The 20,519-nt window shown below is 36.6% G+C and overlaps 1 protein-coding gene across 1 annotated transcript in view; it reads left to right on the top strand.

The window, feature by feature from the left end:
* Positions 1 to 1,544: 1,544 nt before the first annotated feature.
* Positions 1,545 to 20,519, top strand: part of LOC100749092 (head-specific guanylate cyclase) — a 48,242-nt gene continuing 29,267 nt past the window's right edge. The window contains exon 1 of the mRNA XM_003491248.4: positions 1,545 to 2,773. Coding sequence (XP_003491296.1) covers positions 2,534 to 2,773 — 240 coding nt within the window. The 5' untranslated portion in view covers positions 1,545 to 2,533. The remainder of the gene's footprint in view (positions 2,774 to 20,519) is intronic.

Genomic DNA, 20,519 nt, shown 5'->3' with positions numbered 1-20,519 from the left:
ACATGCACGACCGTAGCTCGCGGGTCAATTTTCTCAAGTCCTTTGTTATATGCCTCGCACCCAACAAACTCGACCCCCTCTTGCATATTCCTATTCGTCTCTCAAGTACACACACATATACACCGTGTGCTTTTGTACATAGCTAGAAAATAATTAGGGTCTGCTATTTTTAGATAATGCTGAAACAGGATATCAAATATTATAGTCGATATAGAAAAGTTTTGCATTCTTACGGTAAGTGTCGTTGAATTAAGTATTTGTTCTAGAAAGAGTGGAGAAAGACTTAAAAAATGCATAGAAGATTATTGCATGATATAAATAAATATTGGAATAAATATTGTACTCTGAATTTTATTCCAGATATAGGCTTTATGAAAGGTTTGTTCCAAATATATTAAATATATAAGATTAAAAAGATTCGCAATTTTCACACGTGAAATATAATATTAATAAAAGCGTGCAAAAGAAGATGAAACATTTCTTTCGTGCAATTGCCCTGAGCCTGTTTTATATGAATCTTCTTTTACTGCGTCAGTAATAAAACTTTAAACACGTGGGCATAATGAGAATATTAAAGATAAAATTTATATTCATATAAAGATTGTTTATTAGAAGTAAGCTTCGAGCATTAGTTTTTGTAATGCAAATATTAGAAAATGAAGCTCGGCATTCGTATAGCGTTTATTATTGAAATCGAGCCACAGGAACGACCCGGAGCAGCGTTTGATTATGCTCGCCTGAAATTGCAATTTACATTTAAAAATTCAACTCCTTGCTCAGCAACAAAACCATTTATTCACGCGCCGCTGTATCAGATTACAGGATTAAGCAGATTCTCTTAAAACCGAGACTGCAAACTGCAAACTGCAATTCCAAACAAAATTCGTTCCCTAACCTGAATATCTTCTCCACATCCCAAACCAGCTGGCGATAAATTTCCCGATACTGCGATACTAGCCTCGAGCGTTAAGCTTGCACTGTTTATCAGAGAAGCTCTCTGCTGCTAACAAAGTTCCATCCAAAGGAGCACAAACGGGCTAACACGCTTTCTATTCGACGTATACGTCTGTTAAGACGTCGTGTGCACACGGCATTCTACGGAATCGTAGAAACGTAGAAGGCCCAGGCCAAATTTCATCGACAGTCGAGAGTCGTAGCTGTCAATCGGCTGTTTCGAACTCGCGTCGACGAAACGGGGCCACGAAAAGAGTTGGACGGGAAAGATCTCCGTAAATTCTGGTTGGTAGAACGAGCAGAAGGGATCGAGAGATACCGGTGACGGGAAAAGCTGGCAGACAGGCAGGCAAGTAGGGCAGAGGGAGCAGGTTTTCGTTTGCGGTTGAAAGAGCTACCAGTAAAGAGAAAAAGCCATTCTCTCTCTCTCTCTCTCTCTCTCTTTCTCTCTTGTTCGGTAGGTCGAGAGGGGCTGAATATTCGCGCAGGCGTTTCTACCACCGTCCATCGTGGCGCCTTGACGCTCCTCGCAGCTCCGCGTCCCGACGCTCACCCCGCCAATCGTTTCCACTCCACCCCGTCTGCCGCTTACCCCCAAGCAACCAACACTCGGCGCTGCTCGTTGCGCCTCGGTCAATCCGCGACTAGTATGGCGCTACGCGCTCCGACACGCCACCGTACGTAGCGTGCTTTCGCAATCGACGACAGATCGTGCACCGTGATACACGTTGAAAAACGGTGAAACACGCGCGAATTATTTTACTCGACGAACAATCAAGTAGTCTGACTGAAAAGTCGGTGGAGGAACGAGTTTCCTCGCTTCTTTGAAGGAAAGAAAGAAAGAAAAAAAAATATACGAGAAGAAGTTGACTATCCGTCGCGAGAATTCAATTATTGTTTCGCTAGTGTTCGTCCAGACTTGACAGATAAGAATCGAGTGATTGATAGGAAGATAGGGAGAGAAGCGTGAGCGGCCACTGACCAAGGGGTTGAGAGCGGCTATTTAGGGGTTGCTACTATGTAACCGCGTGCACCAACGCTTATCCGGTAGTAGCTCGCAGAGAACGCCGCGTGTTAAGTGCTGATTGCATTGCGGTGACACGAACTGCGATAAGCGGCCGCCAGCAACTGGTAATAAGTGAATTTCGTTTACAATTAGAGAAATGATAGCGTTGTTAAACGTGGTCTGGTGCACGAGGCCGGACGGAAGTCGCGGCAGGTGTCTGACCCGGCACGAGCTCTAGGGCAACGATGCGAGTGGATCGGCTGACACGAAAACCAGACAGGACAGAGTCGAGCAAATACTGGACACGCGCGTTGTTTCGTTGAAACGTTTGTAAAGGGAAGATACCGCTTCGTTGCCGAGACGAAGTACGAGCAACGTCAAAAGCGAGAGAAGAAAGAGTGGAGGAAGTGCTATCAACTGCACAGTTGATCGCTGATAAACATGAGAGTACCGCGTAACACGCTAGTGTTCATTTAATGCGACCTAACGATCGAACGATTCACACCGCGCGCTAGAGTTCCCGTAGCCCGCATCGCTGACAGCGATCTCCACGACGGTTCATCGATAAACAACATGGCATGTCCTTTTTCACGGGATCTCTTGAAGGCAGGCCGCGACAAGCAGACCGTCAGAAGCGACAACGATCGCTCGAGTATCGCCAGATTGGGACAGAATGGCGGTAGCAAGTCTAGACAATCGTCTTTTGAAGTCACGTCGTTGCTGATGAGAGAGGAAACCGAAGATGCAGAGGATATGCAGACCTTGAACCTGAAGCATTTGAGAGCCGCTGTACTCGTGCTGACAAATCCATCGGTATAGTCTTCATCTATTTCTATGTCACAATTAATTTCATGGCTTTTTTCATAAGAGTACAATAGAAAACCGAGATTTTAAAGTAGATACAAAGCTACCGTTATTAAGCGAGATATTCGCGCGCGAAAGTCAAGCTATTGCTTTCTTGGATTAGCGAGTTGAGAAATCACACGCTTGAGAAAGTTGAACGCAGAACCAAGTTTAGGTAAGACGAAGGCAGGGGAAAGGAATTTATGCGACTTCCCGCTTGTCGAGTTTGTCGCCTTTCGATAAATTTTTCATGAAACTTGGGAATTCAATTTTCCCGGGTTTCTTCTCTTCATCTTTCGGTTCCCCACGCAATTATTACATTCAAGGCGAGCGATTCAGGATGGGGAGGTGTAATAAGTAGAATGTTTGGAAGTTGTAGGTACATGTGTGATTTGTAGGGTGATAGAATTCAGTAATCGAAGCGTAGAATTCTTGATAAATACGCGGTGCGGTTATAATACGAATCTCTGGAAAGAGAAGCCTTGGTTTTTGTTCTTCCAGAGGGAAATTGAAACGAACTTTGCAAAGTATGAGTTATTCATGGATTTCTTTTACTTCAGTTTCCTTGAATTTCCATTCACGTTGCATCGAATCTTTTTATTTTCTTTTTCTTCGTAAAATATATCTATAAAGTTCGCATGAATTGAAAATTTAATTAATATGTACGAATATGTATATGTATATTCTCGTTAGTAAAATATTTATTTAAAGAAAAATAACAATCATTTAAAGTTAACAGTGAAATAAGTTATTGCTGTAACTTTCTATACATATGTCTGTACAAAATTGTATTTGGAAACAATTCCAGTTTAAAATTAGTGTTTGTTTTGTTGATAATTTGATGAAATTGTTGTATAATATTTATTGAGACATTTTTGTATTATGGTTTCTTCAAACTCAGTTTATTACAGTTTGCTATCTATCTTTTATCATTTGAAAAAAGAGTATGATGTCATAAAGCTTTTACACAGATACAACACATCAAGACAGAATCTGTAGCAGATGTCACCATTATCTTTGATTTGTATCACTTTCCGATGTTATCCTACATGAGCTAGCAGTTTAACCGTTTCTGTCCAAGGTACAAATTGAAAGCAAATTATTCGCAAATATAGACATTACTGCATGTTCCAAATGTAACAGTTTTCATATATTCAATTTTTTTGTCATAAATTATCCTTTGTACGATGGTGGATTGATGTTTTAAGTGATAGACGTTCATTTAAATGTACGCATTTTTAAATTAGATTTCATATAAAATTAAGTTCCTTTTACTACAGTAAAATAGTACAGTAAAAAAGATAGTGAAAATTATACAGATGGAATCTCGCTAAAAAAACTGCACTGAACATCTTGTCAAAGTCAATATCAATTAATTTACCGTTTTACTGAAGCAGATTTCATCGCTTTTAAGTCATTGATATTTGAAAGTCAAAGCTAACTGAAGCAGAAATTCAGAAAAATAAAATTTATAATGCAGGATGTAAGAAAGTAACAATTGTCATCAAAAGCAATCCATTGTTTGTTGATTCATAAGAAGAGGGCGCCAACGTCTGATCATAAATTTTAATACTATTTTCGAAACATGTATCGAACTTCTTCCTCTCTACAAATCACTCACCGCATAATACCAGATACTCAAAACTTTTCAAGTTATTTACTTTCAAAGTTTTCTACGTGCCTCAAGTGCAGGTTACATCATTCGCCTATATGTAATTGTCATATAATAACCATGCTTCGTATCATGTCGCCACTGGAATCTCCGTCACTTCTTCCAAAACTGGAAAACACATCTTTTCACCAAAGAAACAAAATTTCTTGCACTATCGACGCTATCATCGTTCATCCGAATGAAATTCGTATTTCATCGGAACAGAAAAACGGTAAAGAAATGCATTTGTTGTTTTATAAGTGCGAGATCATCTGGTAACAGAAAACGGGAAAACGAGGAAGAAAACGATTTGTTGATCGTTCTCGGAAGCGTTTCATTATCAAAGATAAAATCATCGAGATCGTTCGCAAAGAAACACGAGCAACATGCCCGCTTGTAGTACAAATTAGAATTTTGACCTCGGGAATTGGGTCGGAAATGTGCAATAAACGTATACGGAGGGCTCCCCTGTTTTGCTGCCAGCTACAAAAACGCGGTGGAAAATTTTCTGTCGTATGGCGAAACCTATTCCCCGTTTACCGGAGGCCAAGCGGTGTTCCAGAACTCGCAGAAACCTTTTCACGCCATCGCACTCGATAAAAACCAACGCGTAATTCCGATCGCTTATCAGCCCTCGAATGATCGACGAGTCCAACGTTCGACGGATTTCGCTAACTTTTTCCGTTTCTGCGATTTGCGCTATGTGTCTTACTGAATTAATTTGAAAACCGTTTTAATTAACGTATGAAAGATCGTTTTCGCGATACAGAATTGATGTGTGATGAAATGAAAAGAAGTTTACTGCGCGCAAGATATTGAAATTTGGAAGAATTGTTAACCACAGAATAGCAAATAGCAATTGGTAAAACTGAGTCTACGTGTTTGTGTCATTGTTTTATTGTATTTTATCTTTTAAGGTAATCTCGTACATAAATTTTATTTTGCAATTAAGTAAAGGTAGGAAGATAAGAAATTACGGTCACGATCTTCGTACAACGATTATCGCGTCCGCAAATTATGAAGCTATGTATGAGAAAAGTACTCGTATATTAAATGATAAAATGTTTAGAACTATAAAGTACATTATAAAACAGTTATGAAAACTATACTGTGTAACAAAATTATGGATACTATAGAACTAGCGAAACTAAATTGGGAATCACGAAATCGATCGTCATTATTAACGTAATTTTTTCTTTGAAGCACCAGAGCGTATTATATGGAATAATAGGGTTGCAGTTCTTTGTGTCGAATAAGCCAATCATAGTCGTTCAGTAACATTTGAATGATAGCAAAGCCTTTTCACGATATTTAATTACTCCGCGCCTTAGACACCTGAATTACGCTGTCTTTTCATAACTTAATTATTCTTTTATATAGAATTAATAGAATTAATATTCGAAAAGAAATGAAAATTTGTATAATACCGAAGTATTGGTTATTACGTTAATTTTCTAACTTGTTCTTCGAATATCCAGCCTCTGTTTATATTAATTACATTGCTCCGGATAACGTTTTTAGTAGGTTCATTTTGTAGTTATCCCGACTTCGCTATTCTACTTCATCATCTCGATAAAAGTATCATTACAACTGGAACAGTATCGAAAAAATGGGCCTATGAAGCGACGCACAACAAACTTCGATTCTAAGTCACATTTTAATGTAGTATTCAAATATCTATTACAAGATCAAAAATCTTATCAATATAATTCCATAAAAACAACTTAATCTTTGTTAATAATCGATGTATTGTAGATATTTATGAAAATTCATATTTCTACAAACGTAATTAAAAAGTGAGACGTTAATGGAAACTTATTTCACTTGCTAGATATTCTAAAGATACTTTACTTTGGATATTTTTTATATTTTTAAATATTATATGCATTCTGTGTATTTTTGGATACTGAAATTTCCAATAAAAAAAGTGAATAAACTTGTTCGATCTAACGATCGCGGTCGAGAGGAGAAAAATTTAATTGTTGGAAAATTTATTATAAAATAGGTGAGAGTTTTAACGAGAACATCGTTCAAAGCGGAACGAAATCGCCACTCAGTAAGAATGTAAGAAGAAAGCTGTGGTCATTCGAGACGAACCTCCGTGTTTTTTCTCCCTCTGTTCGTGCCATGAAACTCCCATTAGTCTCTAGCGCATCAATCGAGAAGAATCGATTCACTGTTCGCTAGAGAAAATCTTGGATAAAAAGGATCTCCCAAACTATTGTGAAATATCCGTGGCGAATATTTCTCGACAATAGATTCGCAGCATTATATTATAACATAATAAACGTAGCGATTTATGTGCTATTTCACACTAACAAGAAAAGTCCACGTTACAAACACACGATATCACGTCTTTGCGATTTGAAAAATAGAAATCGTAAAAAATATCGATGCCAAAAGTGAATATTTTCAGTCGCGACATGTGATATGTGCGATTTTTTACTAGAAATTTACTATTGAAAATACATATAAAGGCCAATGCAGGCAACCGATGCAACGTCGTTGCGATCTTGCAACGATGAGACTGTGCAATTCAGCAGCTCTATATTTCCAATAGCGGGATTGAACGCTTGTATGCAATGCATCATTAAAAATATAAAGCCTCCGAGTCACCTAGAATCGTTATTGCAAAATTACGACATAGCATCGTTCATCTGCGTGTAATCCGCGAATTTCTAGACATTTTCCTGCATGATGAATTTACTTCGCTCTTTTAAGCATGTTCTTTTCTACCGTTACAAATTCGCAGAACAATAATTAAGTATTTGATTCGACAGATAAACGTGACAAATTTGCGAGTAAAATTTTGCATTTCAGTATAAACATACAGCGAAATCTCGTTGTCACTGCCGATACTTCGAATATTTCGCGTTGGTCTATCCGAGGAATTCTTAACGCGGCAACGTTCAACATTCGCGAAACAATCGGCGTTTCAATAACTCGTCTCTGTTTAGCTGCGAAAGGAGAACGAGAGAGAGAGTGTGAGTAATGCGAGCTAACACGTAATATGAATTTCAAATCAGAGGCGTCCTGTTTGCTAAAATCGCGCATATTGCCCTACACGTTTCAGGCTACGAGCACTTAATTCGAATTTGATACTTCGAACTTCACTTCGGGTCGATTTCCATATCCAATGTCCGACAAGTTTTCAACGGCTAACCACCAAGGATTCATATTCATGCTTCCCCTTTTACCGTGCGGCATCATTCCCAAATTTTTGCCGAGGTCATTGTGTTTCATTTGGAAAATATTAACGTGTATCCTGATTATAGCTATTGCTGATTTACGTTTCACGAACAGTTCGTTATTGTTATATCATATTATTTATTTGCGTACTGTCCACAAATATATTCGCGAGATATGGTGTTATCATGTACAGTAGACAAAGTATATGCAAATTGCAGGCAGGAAACATGACAGACAATTTTAAAATTCAATAACGTATTAATTCATTTCATATTACCAAACCCTTCGCTTGTTTGTAATATCAAATATGTATTTTTACATCTTATTGGACATTTAAAAAATGATTCAGTATTTGATTCCAGATTTCATGGATTTATTACCTATCTTCAAGAAATTTATATCTATGAATCTAACAAATTGTAAGACGTTAAGATAGTAATAAAAATAAGCTTAACATTTACAAAAATGAAAAAGTGAATTGTTCGCCAGTAAGCACATGCCTTCACTCAATTGTAACATCGAGTCGTCGCACGAGCGGAAGATCTTAACGTCGCGTCGCGTTCTCTAGAACTGGGACGACGCACAATGCGACAGTTAAGTGAGGATTCGGGATGAAAATTAAAATTCCCATGCCACATTCACAGACCACGTTTGCAGACAATATTTGCACGATAGCAGATTAGGTTCGAACATTCGCAGTCCACGTTCACACTTTTGCACGTTCTCACGTTTCACAATGTGAAATTTAAATGGCAGTTTGAAACAAAGATCAAAAAATACATATAATGTGCAGCTCTGCTGAAACTTGATATCAGGCGTGAGTAAAAGTCCGTTCGTTAAATCTTTTTTAATATTTTTCCTACATTCTTGTTCGTGGAAAATATCTTAAATATTTATTTCTTTATCTAACCGCATATAGTGACGTATAAGTAAATAGTACCGATACTGGGAACAATCTTTCTATTTTTTATTATTTTCATGTATCCTCGTTTCCGTTTGGTTAAACACCTCGCTGACACTTAGTAAAAATCGGAGTCTTTATATAACTTTGAACATTTTCTTGAAATAAGTGTGGTCAGAGATTCACTTCTCAACCATATGGCGATTACGGATGAGTTTCACTAAAAAGATAAAGAATATCCAGTGTAGCAGTTTGTAGCAGAAAATTATATATCAATGTAATATAATAGATACCTTCTTGACATAGAACAATCAGAGTTACAGGGTGGTGTGAACCGTTTTCTTTTAATTGTTCTTTAAAAAAAGAAAGAGATTTTTTAATTGGAAACTGAGATTATACGCATCTTTGCTCAAATTTTCTACATTTTCGGAGTAATAAACACTATTTCACAAGAATCGATAAACACGAATGTACAATGAATGAGTGGGCTAATTTTCAAATGATTAGATTATGACGTACAAACGACTTTTACTAATCGTCTATTCTGGCGGCAATTACCGTTTACATTTATGTTACTTACAGGCCGATGATATATCATCGAATAATAAGAACAAAACAATGATTACATATTTCGGTTCTTGTCCACTGTATGCTAAACTGTGCAACGTCTCAGAATTGATACTCTGTTGAAAATAATTAGCTGATTGCTTCTAATTTGAGCTACTTGACTCTTCTATCGCATCGCGTCACGATCCTCTGAAGGCATCAGCTAGCTGCACGCTGTAATTCTTTACACGACCGGTCGTTTAACTCGGTTTACGGGTTTTGAAGTTGTTATGCAAATGCGGGTGTAAAAGAAGGAGCGTGGAATCACGTCGTTGAATGGGATTGTTGCTCACTCGTGTATTCAATGATTTAATGGACGAGAGGGGTTGTACGAAGTACTTCTGCTCAATTCTATTATATTTACTTCAATTGTGGTTCATGAACAAATTGTATGGTGAAGTGCCTGGCTTTTGGAGGAACGACGTGATATTTAATTTAATTAATTCTTTTATCGAAGAAAGTTTAAAACAACTGGAGGAAATAAATACGAGTTATACCGTTTTAAGTGGAGCAACGCAGAAATTAATTAAACGATATGAACCCTTAATGGTGTATTTCATATTTCATACTATTTAGTATTAATAGTAAATTTCACACTTTGATTCGCCAACAATTTTGCAGTAGTAGAAAGCCATATATCTGCATTATATTAGAGTTCTACAAAAGACTTAATGAAATGACTTGACGAAGAATGAAGCAAATTTTTTAAAATTAAAAAATATATTGAAGAGATAGTTTGAGGTGGATATTATTGAACGCGTTGGTTTATTAATTAAAGAGACGAGTGATAAATAGTTATTGTAATAGTTAATTATATTAAAATCACTTTAAGTACAAGTGTAGAGATAGTGTATGCTGGTCTTAATCGTCACTCGCTATATTGACTAGCTACAATGACTGTTCTAGAGAGCACGTTCGCCTATTTATATCGACAGGTGTTATTATAAAAAGTTCAAATGTAACTCCATTACAAATAACGGCGATAACGTTTTGTCAGGAGTTCGTTTACCTTTGAACCTATGCACAATACCGTGGCACAATAATATGAGTCTCTCCCGATTCAAATCTTTCGTTGACTCATATGCCGCTACAAGTTTAACCAAGAATATAAATATATCGCAAGCAAAAACTTTGATAGGAAATGAACTGCTTCTTTAAACACTTTTAAATTAAAATCTCCCATACGATATTCGATCTAGAGCGAAAAATTCACACAATCGTCAATGCAATACACAGGATACATCAATGGAAAAAGAGCAATATCAAGTATGTATTCCCATTTCAGTACGAACTCGCTAGCATCCGTAATCGAGTCGCGAGCTCCGTAACAAAATCTATTTCGACGAGACGAAGTTCAAAGAAATCCAATCGGAGGAAACGAAAATTGATTGTCGTTTAATAGCGATTCATAGGCATAACCTGTTGAGTCGACGTCTCCTCGGTATAAGTATCGATAAAATCGAGAAACGGTGTCGACGAAAGAGACGGAGATCCTTGACTTTCGTTTTTTAGGCGGCTTTTACATTCTACCTTGGAGTCAAGTGGTTCGACAAGCCGGGTTGTTTAATCTTAATCGGACGGATAATACAGCTGTGTGCGAGACTGTTCGGTTGCGGTTCTCAGTCGAAGCAACCGCAGCTTCAAGGCAATGTGGCGCTGTGACAACCCGATGTGCGTGATAATTGCATTGCCATTTTGTGGAAACGGGGCCATTAGTCGATTGATTCGTTCGCGTTTCGTTCGGTCAATTTAACGTACGCTATGTAACACGCGGTACGTGTAAAAGATATCGGTAGATATCGCAAACGAAAGTTTAAAGTCAATTTTATTCCGCCGATTCTATCAGTAGAAAATGGTTACTGATGTTATGTACGATCACGTTGAGGTTTGAAATTGGTAGACGAGCGCTATTTAAAATGAGATTTAAACGGACGATATCAGACAAATGTAAGCGAATAGTTCTAAATTTCTATGTTCTATTTATAGTTATATTTTAGAATTTACTGAAGTAAAAATGACGATCTATGAGCGTGACAAGATTTTGTGGATCAAGTGAATAATATTGGGAACAGAGCAATATATATGTATATGAATGATGAATACTTGCTCCTTGTACAGTCAATGGTGTAAAGGATAAGTATTTGAACCAAGTGCATAGGATCACCGTATAAGCAAAGGCTGCACACTCTCCAAAGCTTTAGATGGATGTGCTTGAATGTAGGGAACTTAGGGAATGTCCCTGCATCGAGTGAAAGGGATAGAGAAATAGAGAATGTTTGAATGCAAGTTCGAATGGTTGTAAAGCATGTATATTCGAATTAGTTTAGAATTTCAAATTTTTAAGGAAATAAGGCGTAACGCACACAACTTTTGATGATTCGAACGTAATGTAAAGATGGCAAACAAGGAATATAGAAATCTCTCACAATCAGTATCTCCATCTTTCTTTTCCTTCGATATTATTAGACAAAACTCATTTCATATGTATATGCAAAAACATACGTTTTCTCAAGTATGTTAACATCGTAAAATGAAAACAAGAACATGCCCTATCACATGTTACATCTCAATATCAAATCTTTACATAAACGTATCATATACTCAAACTCTGAAACGTAGGTGCACAATCTGATCTTTAGCAAATTCCAGATTTTCTTCGTTGAAATTGGTTACTTCATCACTGTCGATCTTTGTTGAATGTGACACCTCAATATGAAACTTCCTAAACTATCGATAGATGTTAACATGCAGAGTACATTAATCAAGCGGCACTTTGCGGAATCTATTAAATCATATCAAAGTCAAAAGACGTAAAGCGTGCGATGTCACGGATTACATTACTGACTAACCTAAGATACTTCGTCCAGGTGACATATGAATAAAGATATTTTCCCTTGATATCACCAGATTTCCATCGTCATACCTATTTGTCTGAAAAGTCTCTTCAATAAAACAGAACTATTCCTTCGTCCTCTGTGTTACAAAATTGACAAATAATTGTCCTCTACAGTACTCTACTTTTTACTAATACCATAGTAGGCTTGGATCTATTTTGATCACTCAAAATCTTTAAATAAATTTTTAAATGTACTGAAAATATTCAGGACTACCTGTTAACGTTTGCGTTTTAGTATCCAGTATATTTTTTAATTGATCGTTAAAAGGTTTTTTTTAATAAAAATTGAAATTCAAGCGCTTAAATTGAGTGTGAAAATTCGCTCGACCTTGTATTCAAAAGGGAAAAAGTGGTACCACGAAAGGTTAATGCATCGCCAAACAGAGTTTCACTCCGCATCTATTCACCGAATTTATTCACAGGAACTTTCCATTCTTATCGATGAAACCACGACAAATAGCTGTATTTTATTAGTTGCTAATTAAGTAGGGGGTCTACGAAGTTTGTAGCGGAAAATTGGAATCGATAACGGCCATAATATCTGACCGCTATCAGATGGTCGGTTCGCGAACTTTAAATTTTCCGGAAACGAAATTCAGCTCGTAATATTTTCATTAGCGTCACTTTCTGTCCTGTTTTACTAACTCGCTTTCATCTCGTAGTTGATATTCGACCCTGATGCCGCACGCGCAATGCATTTCCTGGTAGTAACCAAACTTCGTCAGTATTCGACAGCAAACAGCCACGTACCGCTGACGAAAGTGGGAAAGAACACGTTGCACTTTAATTTCTACCAGGTAAATAAAGAGCGCCGTGCTTTTAACTGCACCAAGTGAACATCTAGCGACAGCAGAGAGATTCACACGTCGTTGATTCCAAATGTTGACAGTTGCAGATAGATCGAGCAACCCGATTGAATTTATCGGAAAGGATTTACGAAATTTAATGTTGAAATTTACGTACGATTAAGATATCTAATGATATTTAACACAAAATTTTATATTCTGTTTGTATCATTATAAATCCGTTCACTCGCATCATATGTGTCTTATAAATAAAAAATAGACTTTATAATGTTCATCAATAAATGTAGAAGATCTTCTTATATTTACGCCCAACAATTTCTATATCCAAATAGAAATTACAATAATCACTGACAGGTTTGAAACTTCTAATTTTAAATTCTAAATTGGACGTCCCAAAAGAAAATAGAATAAAACTTTTGCAGAATCTTCATGGAAACGAAACTAATAAATAAGAGATACTTTTCTCTGGCACACAATTTTAAATTAACCAAAAACACAGATAACACAATCCAGGAAGTAATAACGTGGTACATGTAATGTGAATCTCTTTGATAATGGAATAATTTAAGTAAAGCAATTGTTCCATTTGCATTTACATTTTCTGCAACGTTCTCTTTTGCCCCGGTCTATCCAAACGCTTCCTCGGAAATCTCTTGATGCTCTCTCCGCTCAACGTTCTAACTATACGACTCTCATACTGCACTGGACCCGCTTAGAACACTCTCACCTTCCTGTACATATACATATATGTACTTTCAACCATTAGTTAATCTATCTGAAGCACATATCGCTCGTACATTTTTTTTCTACGCTCTAGTCACTTTGTTACTTTGAACAACTTTTTAACATGTACACTGATACAAGCTTTGTAAATCCACAAAATAGTTTTCCACTTTACACATAATTTTATAGCCTTTCATAATTTACTTACTGCAAAGAAAGTCGTATAAACAGGGTTGAAATAGGATTGAATATTACTGTCCAGATATTGCTAATCTATATTTCACCTGGCTAAATTATCCTCTTGATAAACGATAATTGTAAGAAAATTTTACTTTGTATAGGTTTTCAATTTTAGAAACATACAGCACATGCAGAAATATAGATTGGTCAAGTATTATATAATAAGAGTTAGTAAAGTAAACAGCTTTTATTTAATAAACATGTGCTCAATCTCTATTTTTCTATAACATAGCTTCAAGACGTCTACGTACATTGTAATAAGATTTCAACGCGGTTGGTATTCAATGCTCGTCGTTAGGTTACTTAGAATTACATCCTTAAAGCAGTGTTACTGGATTAAGTGAAATCGAAGACATGTTACTATATATACAACATATGCTCCTTTGATCATTCTTTATCGCTTCCTTCTTGATTAATCTATAACTTTACAATATATTTAATCGCTCAGTAATTAAATAATATAATAGTTATTAGTATTTCGAACAATTAATTTAGTTATTAACAGAAAGTATGTTAATAGAACGTTAATAGAAAGTATGAAAGTAAAGGCGTCCAGCTAGAAACTCTTTAGAATGATACTACAACTAGATTTGATCACACGATTACACTAAATCTGTTACGGCTTGTCAGTAATTCACGTGGAAACAGCGCCATAGGGAATATCGATTGCAACGTATTTATTTTCTTTGTGAAAATTCTTCGAACCGAGCGGAGAATTATCGAACGTTTTTAAAGAGGAACACTAGAATAGGTTGATTCGACCAAAAAGGGTCGAGAGCAATTAACCTAGGAAGTGGCACGGTCAGTGAGATATTATTTTTGCGCTACACCAGTTCCACTTTTAATTTCATCGCGCCATGAAATGTCGTATTCTTTTCCACTTTGCCGTTTAATTCACCGGATTTACGGAGCGTTAATTTAATCAGGTTACCCGCTTTCGTCAAAAAAAAAATTATAACGATTCCGCCTGTGACCAAACCTTGTTCTTCAGTTTCTCGACGCAATTTTTTGGCCTAGCCTCGGACAATTCTTCATACGTTCGCTCAGTTCGGTGTCGCTCTAACGATAGAATATTACAGAATATTCGTATACTTTATCTTTCCATTAAATACTCTAAATAAATTTTTCCACCATAATTCGTAAATGTTTGTTAGATTTGAGAAATTTTTTTACTATTAAGGACACTTTAAATTTTGTTTAATCACGCTATGTCTAACAACAGTTGTATATGTTAATTACGTAAAAATTATACTTTAAAACAAATGAAAAAATCCATAGAAGTCCTTGTTTCCGAGATTTGAATATTTGTTTCAGAAAGTGAATGTTCAAACGTTCCTTTCTTTGTATTGAGAATATTATAAGCTGAATTAAAAATTCAAAGTATAAAGTAGAATCCAATAGCTAACAATTTTCTTGGAAAAACATTCCAAAAGGAAAGCAACGGTTTAGGACGAAAACCAACATCGTGCAAAACATTTGTACTACTTTTATATTACTTGCTTGGTATTTATCCTTAAAAGATACATTCATATTACACGAGACACGCCGCCATCTGTTTCATATTCCATTATTCCGAGCGGTACAAACGAAAAAATGGTGAAAGAAGGTAATGCATCACTTGCGGCGTTTATTATGCAATTCTTTGGAGAGCGACACGTGTTAAAAATTAACGACATCGAGGGAAGTACCCGCGTTATGACGGAAGAGAATGCAACATCCCGGCTCTGTAACAGGAAACTTCGACTCGTCGCGCGTAGGTTGGGGAACATCGCCGGATGTAGCATTTCGGATGACGCGTTCAATTTTTTAAACGGCTGTCGTTCGTCGAGTTTCTCTTGTGCGAGTTGCCTCGTGAACGAGAATTAAAGGGATTAAGCCTCCTAATGCTGAAAGCGCGGCAAATTAAAGCGAGTAGCTTTCACATCGTCTACTTAAGTTCCACAGCTGCTAAAGTTCGCTTCGTTCGCTCGTTTAATCGCTAATGGCTACCCCGTGCAAATGCAGTCGGAAACGATGATAGAATTTGACGTTGCCTCGTCTTTTTTCTGAACTTCCACGAAAATTTGAATTGGTTCTGAATCTAAGTGAAAATAATAATCTTCTATATCTTTGTTATCAAGTCAGTTGTCGAATCTTCCCAGAGTACACGTCTGATGTATACTGGTACATATTTCTTTTAGATCATCTTTAATATATGTTTCGTGACGTATTATAGAACACCCTATATATTAATGATCAGATGCTGTTCAAATTAGACCTCGAGCTTACACAACTACCTCTACAGTATGTTCACAATCATGGTATAGGGCAATAGATAATGCAACATCATAAGTGATAAGCACGTACTAGTGAACATGATTGCCATCGTACGTGTTGATTACTCATGTAAAGAGACAAACCCATGTAAAAGATTCCATCTGTGGACAACGATGATACGAATGGCATCTAATGTTGATATAAATTTCACACTAAATTTCAGGCAAGAGTTGTGTAAAGTGCTCTCGAAAAAAATCTTTGTTTTGTACGAATTTTTAGGAATTACTTCATAAAAATAATTTCTTATCGTTGTGGCCCAATAATTATTGGTAAAATATTGGAGGAATATATGAAAATTGCACAACAACAGTTAATAGTCGAATATAATACGAGTATTGTATTCTAATAACTGTTTCATTAGGGACATGGTTAATGGGACATTCAGCCATGAATTCCCAACAAATCTAGAGACAGAAACGTCTCTTGGGGGAGATCGCTATAACCAGGAATTATGATGAACAGTTGATTATTATCTAACTAATGGACAATTGATTGTCGTTTCAGAAGATACGAACACATACACGTTCAAGAATTAACGTTTGGCAAACAGGCAATGTTTCAAGTGTTCAACTTCAAGTATAGTGTGTCTCAATAACTTGCGTAGAGAGACTCGAACAACTAAAGAGCAATCTCTCGATATCCCATTCTACGGTCATAAACGTGCCTTTTCTCGATACTTATTGCATCAAATAAAATCTTAATGACAAAACAATTTAACGATATCTTCAAATAAAATAACTAAGCCTGCAAATTGCCGGTGATTCGCTAATGAAGGAATAGTCTCGTCGTTTATCTATCTTTACATTTCACGAAACCGAAGCCAACGCAATGATTGTTTCGCGAAATCTTTAAGCGCTGCCGACTCATCGTGCTTTTCGGGAAAACAGAGGGCAGGATAAAAAACGGATTGACACAGCAAAATCGCAAATCGTTTGTTTTACCGCTGTTGCAGACGAACCGACGCGGCGCGTAGCCAGTCGGAAAACGAATCAGAGAAAAACCAGGTTCGCGTTCAATTAATAAACGGCGAACAAATAAATAGAACGGTGGCATTAGATTCATCCGTTAAACAAGATAACCGTGGAAGGCGAATCGGGCACCGGAGAATCTTCTATTATTTCGACCGCGTTAAATTGAATTTTACAATCCATTTGATACGCATAAAAGAACGATGCCGACTACCGGAGGATTAAACCAGTCGCTAATCGCGAAGTAGTCGAATGGTTAGCTTCCTGATCATCGCGTCTCGGGATTTCCACCCGAGACCTAATAAAATTCTTCGCCTTTTTGAAAAGAAGAAATCCCATGAAGTTCGTTCAGAGAATATTTTTTCTTTTGCGCAATATGCATTTTATCTACGAATACGAAAGCAAAAATAATATGGTATCCATAAATAGGAAAAACTTCATAGCATTCGTTAAATGGTTCTACCTGGACACGTAAACAAATTCACAACGTATGACGAACAATTTTCCAAAGGTTATATATAGATATAATAGCAGCGGAAGGGTTAATACCTAGAGAGAACGTTGGTCGTTGTTTAATTCGATAAAGGGGAGCTTAACACGGTTGAAGGAGTCACGATAAATAACTTGAACGAGGCCTGCCCGCCGGTTTCCGGCCGAGATACGAAAACGAGTTTCGACGTCGCGTCACCCTAAAATATTGTGGCCCTGATTTTGTGCTGCATCGGAGTCTCGCCGAGGTGCAAATGGAAAATACACGCGATACACTCGATCGATACGTACCTTCTCTCACTCCCTCCCTCTCATTCTCTCTATTTCGCAGCTTTTACGCTGCTTCAACGTCTCAAAATAATCGCCTGACAGGTGGACGCGTTCCGAACCAGATACCAGGGTAACTATTGCGGCCCCGTGGCGAGCCTGTGGAAACGTCGTGATCGATTCGGTGTTACAGGCCACGGCGAGGGCGAAGGAATAACGACCGCGACCGATATTCAAATTCGCTCGACGAACATGCTGGTTCCATTAAAAAGACTTGAGGTTTCGAGCTGCGTTTACGCCAGAAGAACCAAATATTTAGTTAGAGGAGCTGGGAGAAGGAAAATTTCAGGTCACGAATTTCGAAACAGCACTAACCCACCTTTTGATTTTATTCAGATTTTTCGGTTCACTCGTATTTGTCTTTTCATTATTATTTTAGAAACATATGATGTAAAATCGAATGATTTTTAAAATAGCAGTTCACGATTATATAAATCGTTTTATAAAAACAATTGGTCTGACAGTAGGTAGAATGAAATTGTATGTGTAAGTAATAATCGAGAGATTAATCGGAGATTAACGGAAAACCAAAAAAAGATGAAAAAATACTTGTTTTATTTTAAATGTTGGAATTTCTGTTACATGCATAATATACGTATATATAAGGTATCGTAATTTAGCAAAAAAAGTATTTCTTCTTTTGTTAACAGATATTGAAAGTAAACAGACATGAAGCGAGTAATAATATCTGTAATAGGATATAATTTGAAAGGGAGATATTTTACATGAACAAATAAGTGAAATATTTCAAATATTTTTTCGTTCAAAGAAATACATTTTCAAAATTCGTGGAATAGCTTTTCCATTTCACGAGTATCGCAATATAACGAGTTTCGCAATGCAATTACTGAATGCGTGGCCTTATTTGCTGGAAAAAAGCTACATACGTTCTCGCGAAACGTTTATAACATTCTGCAATACCTTTTGTAATTTACATTCATAACAGTTTGTAACAATAATAATAATTGATTAATTTCCACTTATCCTAAACGAAAAAATTTTAACTGAATTGTGTTTATTCGAGTTTATGGACGAATAGATATGTATATATTCAGTGCGTCAATAATTACTAATTCATTTTGCCAATTTGTTGTTATTCGAAGTGTTTGCAAGGTACATATTGATAAATACATTCACATTTATGAAACTTCTATAATCAATTTTTTCTTCGATTTGATTGATACTTCTAAATTAAGCATCACGGTCAAAACTTAACAAGATCTGTTTCTTTACAAAAAACATACAGCTTAAAAGACAACGAAAACTACATAATAGGTTTATCGTTACAAAAGAGTGATAACGTTTCAAACTCTATTTCTCTTCCTGCATTGTAACAAATTTTACCACATACTCTTTTTCTGGAATGCCATCGTTTGCCACAACGTAGTCGTTGTAAACACCGTTTGACGGCTTTTCGTCGCCGAATTTGCGGTTTCGTATTGTTTCGGATACTTCGTGTATCGTTTTTCAATCGGAACGTTCCATCCGCTTTGTACGATCCCTGTTATCGCTACTCTATCGTGTCACATATATATTTCCAATATTACTTCCCTCTTTTATTTACCATGTTTCCTATTTTCTTTTTCTTGTATCTAGCTCGAGTCGATTAATTCCCTTGAAACAAGAATGCAATTTCTCGAATGAACGAGTTTTTACATAGACATGCTCATAATCCTCTGTATATATGGCGGAATGTATCAGGCAAAGACGTAAGTTTTATTGAGTCGCGAAACCCAAAGCGCGTTTTCAACGCGCGAAGACCCAAATATGCGTACGGTATACAAAAACATAAACGTTATTGTCGAAAGAAGTGTAAGTACAGATGTGGCAAAGGCGCGAGACTTCGTTCTATGGAGATTAAATGAAGCTAATGGAACGGCAATTTCGGTATTTGCAATCTTATAACGCATTTTGCCCGAAGAATAATGGAACGCTCATCGACCGGGAGGGAATTACGTAAACTTTTAGTGGTACAACACGTTGTTTCAATTTTTCGCCCGGTTTCTTCGAAACTCCAAACCAGTTCGCCGCTTTATCGTCGAGCTTTTCACTTGTGTATCCATCATCGACTATAAACATTGCTTTTCAGCAACTTCTGTGAACAATTATGTGTTCGTTATGATCTTAATTTCTGCTCTATTTAACTCGAGCAAAGCATTTTAAATAAAATAAAATGATGTTTGTGTATAATCACGTATTTTGTGCTAACAAAATTATATCACGGTGCAAAGAGATTGTGGTATACAATGATAAATATAAAATATGAGTGAGAAAACATCTCTATCTTAATTTTCGTAATTGGATCTTAAATTTCATTGCTTCGTGTTCAAAGAATGATTGCTCCGACCTATGTTCTTCCATTCCCGAACTACAGTAAGAGATTATTTTCTTCTTAAAAGTGCGATGCTTCAGAGAAATAGCCAATATTCGCCTTTGGCCGCATTCTTACCTTCACAAAAAGAAGTAGAAAGAATAAAGAGCTATCTTTGTTCTTAAGAGTTCACTATCTATGTGTTAGAAGTTTCATATTATCAAGAAATTGCAATGCTATAAACTTACGATTTTAAATATAGTAAATAATGTAGGATCGTTTGCGAGGCAGAA

The sequence above is a fragment of the Bombus impatiens genome, unplaced genomic scaffold (assembly GCF_000188095.3).
Source record: "Bombus impatiens unplaced genomic scaffold, BIMP_2.2 scf_0543, whole genome shotgun sequence".
Classification (NCBI taxonomy): Eukaryota; Metazoa; Arthropoda; class Insecta; order Hymenoptera; family Apidae; genus Bombus; species Bombus impatiens.
This window is presented reverse-complemented; position numbering and strand designations above follow the sequence as displayed.